The sequence below is a fragment of the Gorilla gorilla genome, chromosome 9 (assembly GCF_029281585.2).
Source record: "Gorilla gorilla gorilla isolate KB3781 chromosome 9, NHGRI_mGorGor1-v2.1_pri, whole genome shotgun sequence".
In the NCBI taxonomy this organism is placed as follows: Eukaryota; Metazoa; Chordata; class Mammalia; order Primates; family Hominidae; genus Gorilla; species Gorilla gorilla.
In genome coordinates, this window is record NC_073233.2 from 7,045,253 (window position 1) to 7,059,293 (window position 14,041).

The window sequence follows — 14,041 nt, forward strand, 5'->3', positions numbered from 1 at the left end:
GTACCACATGGAATGCTTGGACCCCCCTCTCCAGGAGGTGCCGGTGGATGAGTGGTTCTGCCCGGAATGTGCTGCACCTGGTGTTGTCCTTGCCGCTGGTAAGGACACTGCTCCCGTCCCAAGGCGCACATGGGCCTTCTCACTGTCCGCTCTGGGGTCCCCGGGGTTAGGGTTGGCTGCGGTGTCGGGAGGACATCTAGGGCTGTCTCGGGCTCGTCTTCTCAGGGATGTGTGTGGGGTCCATTGGCTGGGGGGTTCCGGTCCTCAGTGTTAGGAGCAGCAGGCTCCATGAGCAGCCCTGGGTCCTGTGCACAGGTCGGCCCAAACCAGGGCTGCTACTTGGCCAGCAGCCACAGGGGGAGCCGTTGGGGGAGCCGTGTGGCCTGTGAGTGTGGCACATCAGCCCTGGTGGTTCTTCCCAGATGCGGGTCCCGTGAGTGAGGAGGAGGTCTCCCTGCTCTTGGCTGATGTGGTGCCCACCACTAGCAGGCTTCGGCCTCAAGCAGGTAGGACCCGGGCGATAGCCAGGACACGGCAGAGTGAGAGAGTGAGAGCAACCGTGAACCGGAACCGGATCTCCACGGCCAGGAGGGTCCAGGTGGGTGGCCCAGCCCTGATGCCAGTCGCAGAACCCCAGCTGCCCAGAGTGATCTCAGCAGTCCGGGTGGGTGGGAGGGGCGTCGTCGGCACTGTGGGGTCCGCCCGGCCCCGGTGGCTCATGTTCTTCGGCCTGCTGAGGGGAGCAGGTGAGTGCACCCCAGGGTGACCCCAGCGGCCCAAGGTGGGGCTGCCTCTCTGAGCACCTGGAGCCAGGTATTGAGGGGCAGGTGAAGCCTGGCCCTGGGGGTGGGGGCTCTAGGAAACCCCCCTTGTTCCCCAGGCCCCATGCCAGCACCGCTCCCTCTAGGCACCTGTGAGCACCTTCCTCTTGCACTGGACCTGGTGCTCGGTTTCAGGTGCTCCCTGCAGCCTCCGTCCTGACAGCAGCCTTTCCCTGGACATTGGACAAGCAGGAGGGTCTGGGCTGTGGGCATGTGGTGTGTGCCCTTGGCAAGCCTAACGCTGAATTTGGAGTGGACTGAGAAGGCTGGATGGGGCGGGGGCTGTCCCTGTCCAGTGCCCTGCCCAGTACCTGCGCCACCCCCACCACAGTGACTGGTGCCCTCTCGTGTGCCCCTGGGATGCTGTCTGTCCCCCACCCGCCTTGCCCCCGTGGGAGTGCTTGGCAGCCTCTGGCAGGGGAGAGGAAGGCCGGGCCGTGGCTGCTGCAGTGGCGGGTGGGGAGGCTGTCCTGCTTCTCTGGCTGCCATTGTGGGCTGTGTTCTGGGCTCCATTTGGGGTCTGTGCTGGACCGGCTGAGGCCCCAAGGGCATCTGACGGCACCGCCCCCTTGCCTGTAGCACACACCAGGGCGCCTCGGGTCTTCCCTGCTGGACGAAGCCATCGAGGCCGTGGCGACTGGCCTGAGCACCGCCGTGTATCAGCGCCCCCTGACGCCGCGCACTCCCGCCCGACGGAAGAGGAAGACAAGTAAGCCTGGAGGGATGGACTCTCCCGCCAGCCACATGCTGGGACCCACGCCCGAGGTTCACTCACTGCTTCCCTCAAGGCTGTGGGCATTTCCATTTCTTCTTTCTGCAAGTTAATCTTCTCAGCTGAAAACACTACACAGAAGCCGCGCCGGGCCCGGGAGGTGTGGGTCTGATGTGCCGATCTGCGACCACGCTGCCTCTGGCATTGTGTCAGGGTGATGCCGGCCTTCCCGCATTGTTCCCCTCTGCTTTCTGGAAGGATTGCATCCTGAAGTTTATGGAAACAGTCTTGTTATTTTTGCTGTAAACATTTGTCAGAATACGCCCTGAAGCCATCTGGGCCTGGGCTTTTCTGTGGGGGCCGAGTTGAGATCAGTGATTTCACGTCTTGTCTTGCTTCTGCCCTGTTCAGGTTTTCAGTCCTTTTCTCTGTGAGTTTTGGTAATTTTGTCCCAGTGCTGGTTAACTTTGATGACTTGGTTCTCAGAGGTCCACTGTGAAGTGACTAATTCTCCCTTAAAATTAACGGGCCGCTCCTGGGGAGAGCCGTGGATTGCACCTTGTCAGACACCCCCGGCGCTGGTGCGCGTGCACATTTGGCTCTCAGAAGAGCATTCCCTTTCCCTCGTGGGGAATTAAGTCACTGTGGACACATGGACTCCTGCTTTACTCAGTGCGTTCTAATCTGTGATCTTTTAGAAATTATCTGTATTGAAGCATGCATACTTTTTCTTTTTTCTTTTTTTTTTTTTTGAGACAGTCTCGCTCTCCCAGGCTGGAGTGCAGTGGCGCGATCTTGGCTCACTGCATCCTCCACCTTCCGGGTTCAAGTGTTTCTCCTGCCTCAGCCTCCCAAGTAGCTGGAATTACAGGCACCCGCCACCACGCCCACCTAGTTTTTGTATTTTTAGTAGAGATGGGGCTTCACCATGTTGGCCAGGCTGGTCTTGAACTCCCGACCTCAGGTGATCCGACCACCTCAGCCTCCCAAAGTGCTGGGATTACAGGCCTGAGCCACCGCGCCTGGCCTGAAGCATACGTGCTTTTTATTAAGTGAATGCACTCGCTTTAGTGTGTAGTCCTAGGTTTGACAGACGTAACTTCCATTCCAGCCAGCACAGAAATAGTTATGAGACCGCACTTCTGGCCCCACCAGCAGCCCTGTGGCCATGTGCATCACTGTGTGTTGGTCGTGCTGGTCCTGGGGCTCCGGGGGACTCGGCGTCTGTGGGTCTCGTGCAGGGTCCTGGGGCTCCGGGGGACTCAGCGTCTGTGGGTCTGGTGCAGGGGCCCAACTTGCTCCTTTTGTTCAGCACAGTACTCTGGGAATCTCTGTAATTACCTGTGTCTGTGGCTGATTTTTTATTATTGAGAAATATTCCATTGTATGAATATGCCACAGTTTGTCCTGTTGATGGGCGTTTGGCTGGGTGTGTTTTGCAGTTAAAATTGTTCTAATCTTTATGTCACTACAGATGTGCAGTGAGCTCATTTGTGTTAAAGTCTCAAGCAGTCCACCTGCCTCGGCCTCCCAAAGTGCTGGGGTTACAGGTGTGAGCCATGGTGCCTGGCCCTGATGAGAATTATGTAAGATATCTAATGGTGCACTCAGGGGTGTCAGGCTCTGTTCTTCGGTGCAGCTCATTTTCTGTGTCTCTCCCCGATAGGAACACATTATTTTTATTCCTTTTTTTTTTTTTTTTGAGACAGGATCTCATCTTGCCCAGGCTGGAGTGCAATGGCGCAATCTCAGCTCACTGCAACCTCTGCCTCCCAGGCTCAAGCAATTGTGGTGCCTCAGCCTCCTGAGTAGCTTGTAATCCCAGCACTTTGGGAGGCTGGGGCAGGTGGATAGCTTGAGGCCAGGAGTTTGAGATGGCGCCACTGCAGTCCAGCCTGGGTGACAGAGTGAGACTCAGTCTCCAAATATATATATATATATATGGTTTATTTCTCCGTTTAAAAATCTTTGACGCCGGGCACAGTGGCTCGCACCTGTAATCCCAGCACTTTGGGAGGCTGAGGCGGGTGTGTCACCTGAGATCAGGAGTTCAAGACCAGCCTGGCCAACTTAACAAAACTCTGTCTCTATTAAAAATACAAAAATTAGGCCGGGCGCGGTGGCTTACACCTGTAATCCCAGCACTTTGGGAGGCCGAGGTGGGCGGATCACGAGGTCAGGAGATCGAGACCATCCTGGCTAACACGGTGAAACCCCGTCTCTACTAAAAATACAAAAAATTAGCTGGGCGTGGTGGCGGGCGCCTGTAGTCCCAGCTACACGGGAGGCTGAGGCAGGAGAATGGCGTGAACCTGGGAGGCAGAGATTGCAGTGAGCCGAGATCACACCACTGCATTCCAGCCTGGGTGACAGAGCGAGACTCCGTCTCAAAAAAAACAAAACAAAACAAAAATACAAAAATTAGCCGGGTGTGGTGGCACACGCCTGTAATCCTAGCTACTTGGGAGGCTGAGGCAGGAGAATCGCTTGAACCCAGGAGGCAGAGGTTGCAGTGAGGTAAGATCGCACCAGTGCACTTCAGCCTTCGTGATAGAGCAAGACTCCGTCTCAAAAAAAAATTTGGGCAGGCGTGGTGGCTCACACCTGTAATTCTAGCTCTTTAGGAGGCTGAGGCAGGAGGATTGCTTGAGCCCAGAGACCAGCCTGGGCAACATGATAAGCCCTATCTATAAAAAAAATTAGCTGGGCACGGTGGTGCCTACCTGTAGTTCCAGCTGCTTGGGAGGCTGAGGCAGGAGAATCACGTGAGCCCAGGAGTTTGAGGCTGCTGTGAGCTGAGATTGTGCCACTGCACTCCAGCTTGGGTGACAGGGCAAGATCCTGTCTCAAAAAAAAAAAAAAAATTGCAAGCCGGTGCGTGTGGTCCCGCTGTACCGGCTCCTTGGGCTCCGTCCACTGGGCTGGACTCACAGGAATGGGGCAGGGAGGGCCCAGCACAGAGAAGCACAGACTTCAACCTCTTTTCCTTAGGAAGACGGAAGAAAGTGCCGGGAAGAAAGAAAACCCCGTCCGGACCATCCGCAAAAAGTAAGAGCTCAGCGACAAGATCTAAGAAACGCCAACATCGAGTGAAGAAGAGAAGAGGGAAGAAGGTCAAGGTGAGCACTGGGTGGCAGGGCCTGAGCCTCCCGCCGGCCTTGGCACCCTCGTGCGGTTATGGAGCAGGGATCATCATCGTCTTTGCTTTTCTGTATTTACTCAGTGATTTGCTGATGGAAATGAACATTTCTGTAGCACAGACTGAAGATGGGGTTGAGGCCAGCTGTTTCCTAAGGCACACTGAGGGGTTGAGGGGTGGTCGTGTGCCCCCAAGGAACCTTCCTGAAGCCATCAGCTGGTCGGGGAGCTAGGTGTGAGCCAGGCCAGTGCAAGCCCTCTGGCAGAGGCCCCCAGGAGCAGCTGTGGGTTTCAGGCAGGCCTGGCCAGCCTGGCTCTGAGGAGTGACACAAGCCGTATCTGACAGGCCCCGTCCACCTCCTCTGACCCATGTTCGCTGGGCCCTGGGAGCGGCCTCCTTGGTATACGTCGTGGCGTTTGTTGTCCTAGGCCCTTTCCATCCAAAATCATGGACCAGACATTTAATATTCATTTTTAGTTGATCCCTAATTATTGTCTGTGTTGATGGGGTGGAGGGTGGTGTGTCATTCGTGTGCATGTTTGTGATGCTCAAACCGGGACTAAATGTATCACCTTGTCCACTTGGACTGCACATTTAAAACACCTTAATATGTAAAAACTTGAATTGTGGCCGAGCGCGGTGGCTCACACCTGTGATCCCACCACTTTGGGGGGCTGAGGTGGACGGATCACCTGAGATCTGGAGTTCAAGGCCAGCCTGGCCAACATGGTGAAACCCCATCTCTACTAAAAAGACTAAAAATTAGCTGGGTGTGGTGGCAGGCACCTGCAGTCCCAGCCTCAGGAGGCTGAGGCAGGAGAATCACTTGAACCCCGGGAGGCAGAGGTTGCAGTGAGCCGAGATTGCACCACTGCACTCCAGCCTGGGAGACGAGAGCAAAACTCTGCCTCAAAAACAAAACAAAACAAAACAAAACTGAGTTGCAGCCATTGTTCAAGTGTTTGCTGAATCTTTTTTGGTTTTTTTGTTTTTTTGTTTTTTTTTTGTTTTTTTGTTTTTTTTTTTTTTGAGACAGAGTCTCACTCTGTCCCCACACTGGAGTGCAGTGGTGCGATGTCGGCTCACTGCACCCTCCACCTCCCGGGTTCAAGTGATTCTCCTGCCTCAGCCTCCTGAGTAGCTGGGATTATAGGCGTGTCCCACGACGCCCAGCTAATTTTTGTATTTTTATTAGAGATAGAGTTTCACCATGTTGGTCAGGCTGGTCTTGAACTGACCTCGTGATCTGCCCACCTTGGCCCCCAAAGTGCTGGGATTACAGGAGTGAGCCACCGTGCCCAGCCTTTGTTTTGTTTTTTGAGATGGTATCACTCTGTGGCCCAGGCTGAAGTGCAATGGCTCAATCCCAGCTCACTGCAGCCTTGACCTCCCCAGGCCCAGGTGATCCTCCCACCTCAGCTTCCTGAGTAGCTGGGACTACAGGCATAGCCCACCGTGCCCGGCTAGTTTTTGTATTTTTTGTAGACACAAGGGTTCGCCATGTTGCCCAGGCTGGTCTTAGACTCCTGGGCTTAAGCAGTTTGTCATCTAAGCCTCACGAAGTGTTGTTTGTTTGTTTGTTTTAGGTTGGGGCGGGAACAAAGTCTGGTTCTGTTACCCGGGCTGGAGTGCAGTGACATGATCCTGGCTCACTGCAACCGCCTTGACCTCCCAGGTTAAGGTGATCCTCCCACGTCAGCCTCTCAAGTAGCTGGGACCACAGGCTCACACCACCTCACCTAGCTAATTTTCTTTTTTTGGTGGAGACGGGGTCTCACTGCGTTCCCCAGGCTGGTCTTGAACTCCTAGGCTCAAATGATCCTCCTGCCTCAACCTCCCAAAGTGCTGGGATTACAGGTGTGAGTGCCAAGTCTGCCGCATCTTTATGTGAATTTATACTCAAGATTATTATTTCCTAGTAAATATAAACTCATATAATACATATTTATCTAAAACCATATTTTAGTTTTTTTTTTTTTTTTTTTTTTGAGATGGAGTTTCGCTCTTGTTGCTGAGGCTGGAGTGCAGTGGTATGATCTCAGCTCACTGCAACCTCGGCCTCCCAAATAGCTGGGATTACAGGTGTGTGCTACCACGCCCGTCTAAGTTTTGTATTTTTAGTAGAGATGGGGTTTTGCCATGTTGGTCAGGCTGGTCTTGAACTCCCGACCTCAAGTGATCCACCCACCTTGGCCTCCCAAAGTGCTGGGATTCCAGGTGTGAGCCACCATGCCTGGCCCCCTTATTTTAGTTTTAAATGCATTATTCGAACATCTGATCTGTTTATTCATTCAGGCAAAATTCCTGGAGTAGAAGCTAAAGCCATGACCAGGTGTTGGATAAGGACCTGCTATTTCACAGTTCTCAGGTCCCCTGGGCTCTCCCTTTGCTTTGCGGGGTGCCCTGAGCCTGGGTTGGAACCTCCTCTCCCATCCCTGTGCCCAGAACACTCCTGGGCGTTCTCCTGAGCTTTTTGTCCTCATGCTGTTTCTGTGATTCCTTTCTTCTGCAGACAGCGTTCTGGGACCACAGCCTGGGGGCCCAGTGGCAGGTGAGGGTGTTCGCCCTTGGGAGGGGCGGCGCCTGCCTTCAGGCGATGCAGTCCCAGCCACAGTGGGAGGCTGCCCTGTCCGCTCTGCCTAGAATCAGAAGGAAACAGCTAGTAACTCTTAGGGTTTTTAGGAATTTAGGAATAATGACAGCGCTTAAAATCTAAATTTGTGTCATCTTCTCAAGGGTTTTTTGGTGTTCTTGTTTGTTTGTTTGTTTGTTTTTGTTTTTGAGACAGAGTCTCGCTCTGTCCCCCAGGCTGGAGTTACAGTGGTGCAATCTTGGTTCACTGCAACCTCTGCCTCCCGGGTTCAAGCAATTCTCTTGCCTCAGCCTCCTGAGTAGCTGGGATTACAGGCGTCCGCCACCCCGCCCAGCTAATTTTTGTATTTTTAGTAGAGATGGGGTTTCACCATGTTGGCCAGGCTGGTCTTGAACTGGCCTCAAATGATCTGTCTGCCTTGGGCTCCCAGAATGCTGGGATTACAGATGTGAGCCATCAAGGGGTTTTACTGTCAGTCATCAGTTGAATTTTTTGTTTCCCTCTTTGTGAGTTTTCACTTAATGCTACTACGACGTGATGGTGACACCGCAATGTCTGAGAGCCTCTGGTAGCCTGCAGGAGCTTCACGGCCGATGTGTGCAGCATTGTTCCTGCTTGTCGGTCATCATGCCTGCGAAGCCCATTGACTTTGGCTTAGTATTTTCCTGCTCTAGTGTTCGCTGTTGCTGATGAAGGCTTCACGTGGCATTTACAGAGCCCTCGTAGATGCCATCCCCGTCTCTCTGTTCATCTTTTTCTTTGTTACTGGATTCAGAGTGAAGCCACCACTCGCTCTCGAATCGCGCGGACGCTGGGCCTGCGCAGGCCTGTTCACAGCAGCTGCATCCCGTCAGTGTTGAAGCCAGTGGAGCCCTCCTTGGGGCTGCTGAGAGCGGATATTGGAGCTGCCTCTCTGTCTCTGTTTGGAGATCCCTATGAGCTGGACCCCTTCGACAGGTGAGTGAACTGGTGATGGTCCTGCCTGGGCACCCGCTCCTCTCCCTGGGGTCTGTGGGCACGGGGCCCCGAGGTGCATGCGGAGGCGTTAGGTTTTGTGTTTGTGAGTGAGGGTGGCCATTCCTCCCACCGCCATATGGTGCAGGTGGGCGGCGTGGAACTCAGAGGTCCGGTGCGGGGCCCAAATCACACGTGCCGCCACATGGCCAGTGCTCGGCCATTCTCCTCCGTGCCGTCTCCCTGGGCTGGGGATTCTGGGAGCTGGGAGTCACCTGTTCCCTTTGGCCTGTGTCCTCCCCTCTAGCAGTGAAGAGCTTTCTGCAAACCCTCTTTCCCCTCTGAGTGCCAAGAGACGGGCACTGTCCCGGTCAGCCCTGCAGTCCCACCAGCCCGTGGCCAGGCCCGTCTCCGTGGGGCTTTCCAGGTGTGTGAGGGCAGAGGCTTCTGGGGAGGTGGGGGCAGCAGTCGGGCATCGGATGGGGGTTCCAGGGTGGGGCCGCGATAGCCTGGCTCTCTGTGGCCCTGGGTGGCCTCAGCACCTCCCCTCAGCTGTCACGCTCATCAGTCGGCTCTTGGCATGAGGCAGTGCTGCAGCCCATCCTGTGTCAGAGGCCACGGCCTGCCCGTGAGCATGGACTGGGAGTTGCTGCAGCTCCACGAGGTGGCCCCTCTGCCCCCCACCCCGTCCTGAGAGCCACCAGCACAGGGACACCGCCTCCGGCAGGAGCAGTGGCCCTGGTGAATAAGGCTGTCATCAGAGGTCACCTTTTGGCCAGTTCTTTTGTTTCACCACAAGAACAAAAAAAGAATTAACCAAAACCAACAGAACAGGTAAAGATGCTTGTCTGCCCTCTCCCACCTGTTGGTGGAGTTGGGGGTGGCAAAGGCACCAGAGGTGACTTCTCCCAAAAACGCCTGGTTTCCCTAGAGCCAGAGCTGCGAGGTGGGGCTCTCTCCCTCCCTCTGGGAGGCCCCGGTGAGCACCTCTTAGAACAGCAGCCGGAGCCAGGGCCGTGGGGGAGGCACAGGCCCGGCCCAGCCCCACTCTCCCCGGCTCCCGCCTGCTGCAGGGCTCTGCCTGGGTGTGGGTCCTCAGGCCGTGGGAGGCAGTGACGGCAGGGCCTCGGGTCTGTGCCCACAGGAGGCGCCTCCCTGCCGCGGTGCCAGAGCCAGACTTGGAGGAGGAGCCAGTGCCTGACCTGCTGGGCAGCATCCTGTCGGGTCAGAGCCTCCTGATGCTGGGCAGCAGTGATGTCATCATTCACCGCGACGGCTCCCTCAGCGCCAAGAGGGCGGGTGAGTGCCTCCCTTGCCACTGCCCCTTCCGCTATGGGCTGCCGGTCCTCAGGCTGTTCCCAAGCACTCAGCCCATGTCTCAGTCACGGAAGATGTAGCTGAAGTTGGGGGGACCATTCCTCAGCCATTTTTCTGCATTGATTTCCCTTCTTGAGCAGTTTCTCAGTTAGCTCCGAGTTCTTACCCAGCCCCACAGCTTCATGTTCATAAGAACATGTCCTGATGGGGTACTGCCCCCGCCCCTGGTTAATATCGTGTCCTGATGGCCTCAGGCACTGTACTTTGTCATCCACAGAGTGGCTGTTGAAGCAGCTCTCCGGGTATGGAAAGGCAAGGTGTCCACCTCAATAGGCAGACGGGAGTTTAAAGCGCACGACCTCACAGAAAACCAGTTGTGATAAAAGTTAAACCACTGACATTTAAGAAGAGTGGGTGGGAGATGATTGCCATTGACTTTTTTGTTTTTTAGCTCCAGTTTCTTTTCAGCGAAACTCAGGCAGTCTGTCCAGAGGGGAAGAAGGATTCAAGGACTGCCTGCAGCCCCGAGCACTGCCCTCCGGGAGCCCGGCCCAAGGCCCGTCAGGAAACAGGCCGCAGAGCACAGGGCTCAGCTGTCAAGGCAGGTCCTGCATCCCCGCCCGCACCTCGGGGGCATCTGTGAGGCTGGACTTGTCAGCAACCCCTGGGTCGGTTCAGGCTCGGAACTTGTCAAATGGGAGCACGCCTGGCTTCAGACAGAGTCACAGCCCCTGGTTCAGTGGCACCAACAAGCACACTTTGCCCCTTGCTTCTGCTGCGTCTAAGATCTCGAGCAGAGATTCTAAGCCCCCATGTCGCAGTGTGGTGCCGGGGCCTCCCCTGAAACCAGCGCCCAGAAGAACAGACATCTCTGAGCTACCCAGGATACCAAAGATCAGGAGAGATGACGGTGGTGGCAGACGGGACGCGGCCCCGGCCCACGGGCAGAGCATTGAGATCCCAAGTGCCTGCATCAGCCGACTGACTGGCAGGGAGGGCGCCGGGCAGCCAGGGCGAGGCACACGGGCAGAGAGCGAGGCCAGCAGCAGGGTGCCCCGGGAGCCCGGGGTGCACACGGGCAGCTCCCGGCCCCCAGCCCCCAGCTCCCATGGCAGTTTGGCCCCACTGGGACCATCAAGAGGGAAAGGGGTTGGGTCGACCTTTGAGAGCTTCCGGATCAATATTCCTGGAAACATGGCACATTCCAGCCAGCTCTCCAGCCCTGGCTTCTGTAACACGTTCCGGCCTGTGGACAATAAGGAGCAGAGGAAGGAGAACCCCTCACCCCTCTTCTCCATGAAGAAGACGAAGCAGCTCCGGAGCGAGGTCTACGACCCATCCGACCCCACCGGCTCTGACTCCAGTGCCCCTAGCAGCAGCCCCGAGAGGTCTGGCCCTGGCCTCCTGCCCTCTGAGATCACGCGAACCATCTCCATCAACAGCCCAAAGGCCCAGACGGTGCAGGCTGTGCGCTGCGTCACCTCCTACACGGTGGAGAGCATCTTTGGTACAGAGCCCGAACCCCCTCTTGGACCGTCCTCCGCTGCGTCCAAGCTCCGGGGTGCAGTGGCTGCCGAGGGGGCCTCTGACACGGAGCGAGAGGAGCCCACAGAGAGCCAGGGCCTGGCTGCCCGGCTGCGGAGGCCATCCCCCCCAGAGCCCTGGGATGAGGAGGATGGGGCGTCTTGCAGCACCTTCTTTGGCTCTGAGGAGCGGACGGTGACCTGTGTGACTGTCGTGGAGCCGGAAGCCCCACCCAGCCCGGACGTGCCGCAGGCTGCCACCCACAGAGTCGTGGAGCTCAGGCCCCCTTCCCGGTCCCGCTCCACATCCAGCTCCCGCAGCAGGAAGAAGGCCAAGAGGAAGAGGGTGTCCAGGGAGCACGGACGTACGCGCTCTGGGACGCGCTCTGAATCCAGGGACAGGAGCTCGAGGTCAGCGTCACCATCAGTGGGTGAGGAGCGCCCCAGGAGGCAGCGGTCCAAGGCCAAGAGCCGGCGGTCCTCCAGCGACCGCTCCAGCAGCCGAGAGCGAGCTAAGAGGAAGAAAGCCAAGGACAAGAGCAGGGAGCACAGGCGGGGCCCCTGGGGCCACAACTGGAGGACGTCCCGGTCGCGGTCGGGGAGCCCTGGCAGCTCTTCCTACGAGCACTATGAGAGCAGGAAGAAGAAGAAAAGGAGATCAGCGTCCAGACCTCGGGGAAGGGAGTGCTCCCCCACCAGCAGCCTGGAGAGGCTCCGCAGGCACAAGCACCAGCGGGAACGCAGCCACGAGCGGCCAGACAGGAAGGAGAGTGTGGTGTGGCCCCGAGACCGGAGGAAGCGGAGGTCCCGGTCCCCAAGCTCGGAGCACAGGGCACAGGAGCACAGGCGGCCTCGGTCCCGTGAGAAGCGGCCGCAGACCCGGTCCCATTCCCCAGAGAGGAAGGGGGCTGTGAGGGAGGCTTCCCCAGCGCCCCTTGCACAGGGGGAGCCAGGACGGGAAGACCTCCCCTCCAGGTTGCCAGCCTTGGGGGAAGCACATGTCTCGCCGGAGGTGGCTTCAGCCGACAAGGCCCCCCTGCAGGCTCCCCCTGTCCTGGAGGTGGCAGCTGAGTGTGAGCCTGACGACCTGGACCTGGATTATGGCGACTCCGTGGAGGCGGGACACGTCTTTGACGATTTCTCAAGCGACGCCGTTTTCATCCAGCTCGATGACATGAGCTCGCCACCTTCTCCCGAAAGCACAGACTCTTCCCCGGAGCGAGACTTCCCACTGAAGCCTGCGTTGCCCCCAGCCAGCCTGGCCGTGGCCGCCATCCAGAGGGAGGTGTCATTGATGCACGATGAAGACCCTTCCCAGCCCCCACCCCTGCCAGAGGGCCCTCAGGAGCCACATTTGCTCAGGCCAGACGCGGCTGAGAAGGCTGAGGCACCCAGTTCCCCGGATGTGGCGCCTGCGGGGAAGGAAGACAGCCCCTCTATGAGTGGGAGCGTACAGGAGGCAGCCCGGCCTGAGGAGGTGGTTTCGCAGACCCCCCTGCTGCGGTCCAGAGCCCTGGTGAAGCGGGTCACCTGGAACCTGCAGGAGTCGGAGAGCAGCGCCCCTGCCGAGGACAGAGCCCCCCGTGAGTAGGGCCCTGGCCCCCACCGAGGACAGAGCCCCCAGTGAGTAGGTCCCTGGCCCCCGCCGAGGACAGAGCCCCCAGTGAGTAAGGCCCCGGCCCCCGCCGAGGACAGAGCCCCCAGTGAGTAAGGTCCCGGCCTCCGCCGAGGACAGAGCCCCCCGTGAGTAGGGCCCTGGCCTCCGCTGAGAACAGAGCCCCCGTGAATCCGACTCCTGTCGAGGACAGGGCCCCTGAGTGAGTAGGGCCCCGGCCACCACAGGGAGCTTCTGGAGCCAGGGAACACTGGGATAGTGGGTGTGGGGGTCTCCTGCAGGTGGGCAGAACAGGTCATGGTCGGGGATTAGTGGCTAGGAGCTGGCACACCTCGCAACCTCCCCTTGCTGCTGGGGGTGGATCTGAGGGCTGCTCTGTGGTCCTTGCTCCTGGCGCTTTTGTGGATTTTTCCAGCCATGAAACAGCATTCTGGGCAGGGGTGGGCACAGAGCACCCACCTCCCTGTCTGTCGGGCCCCCAGGGGCACCACTTCACAGGCCACAGAAGCCCCGAGAAGGAGCCTGGGACATGGAGGACGTGGCCCCCACAGGGGTCAGGCAGGCATTCTCCGAGCTGCCCCTTCCCAGTCATGTGCTTCCGGAACCCGGGTTCCCAGACACAGACCCCTCTCAGGTGGGTGTCTGGGCTGGAGGGCTGTGGGCCGTGGGCAGTGGCCTGGCACCCGTGCCACACACCACACTAGGCTGGGGCTGAGGCCTCACGGCTCCTGGGCATAGAGCTGCCAGCTGTAGGGCCCAGTGCTCAGCAGGGGTGTCCCTCCCAGGTTTACAGCCCCGGCCTGCCGCCTGCCCCGGCCCAACCCTCAAGCGTCCCACCCTGCGCACTGGTCAGCCAGCCCACGGTCCAGTTCATCCTTCAGGGGAGCCTGCCGCTAGTGGGCTGTGGGGCAGCACAGACCCTGGCCCCAGTGCCCGCTGCCCTGACCCCAGCCTCAGAGCCAGCCAGTCAAGCCACTGCAGCCAGCAACTCGGAGGAGAAGACCCCGGCCCCCAGGCTAGCTGCGGAGAAAACCAAGAAGGAGGAGGTGAGTCCTGCCTCCTCCCACTTTCCCCATGTTCCCGTCTTACTTTGAAACTAAAGTTGTTGGGGCTGAGTTTATGGGTGGAAGCTGGTCGCTGTGCCTCTGGAACTGCACGGGTGTCCAGAACCACAGTGCCTCTGGCCAGAGGGACTCCCGGCTCCCTTCCTGGCTGCATCACACACGTGTCCCCTCTAGTACATGAAGAAGCTGCACATGCAGGAGCGTGCTGTGGAGGAGGTGAAGCTGGCCATCAAGCCCTTCTACCAGAAGAGGGAGGTGACCAAGGAGGAGTACAAGGACATCCTGCGCAAGGCCGTGCAGAAG

At 58.1% G+C, this 14,041-nt stretch overlaps 1 protein-coding gene across 10 annotated transcripts in view; it reads left to right on the forward strand.

Moving 5' to 3' along the window:
- Positions 1-14,041, forward strand: part of PHRF1 (PHD and ring finger domains 1) — a 35,903-nt gene that overhangs the window by 20,891 nt on the left and 971 nt on the right. For 5 of the 10 annotated variants that reach the window (XM_031016170.3, XM_031016174.3, XM_031016172.3 and 2 more), the window contains 11 exons: positions 1-98; positions 423-598; positions 1,401-1,530; positions 4,525-4,652; positions 8,041-8,222; positions 8,527-8,646; positions 9,364-9,518; positions 9,988-12,642; positions 13,157-13,308; positions 13,460-13,720; positions 13,913-14,041. In XM_031016170.3, the coding sequence (XP_030872030.3) occupies positions 1-98; positions 423-598; positions 1,401-1,530; positions 4,525-4,652; positions 8,041-8,222; positions 8,527-8,646; positions 9,364-9,518; positions 9,988-12,642; positions 13,157-13,308; positions 13,460-13,720; positions 13,913-14,041 (4,186 nt within the window). The remainder of the gene's footprint in view (positions 99-422; positions 599-1,400; positions 1,531-4,524; positions 4,653-8,040; positions 8,223-8,526; positions 8,647-9,363; positions 9,519-9,987; positions 12,643-13,156; positions 13,309-13,459; positions 13,721-13,912) is intronic. The other 5 variants (XM_031016171.3, XM_031016173.3, XM_055355734.2 and 2 more) reach the window with 2 other exon arrangements.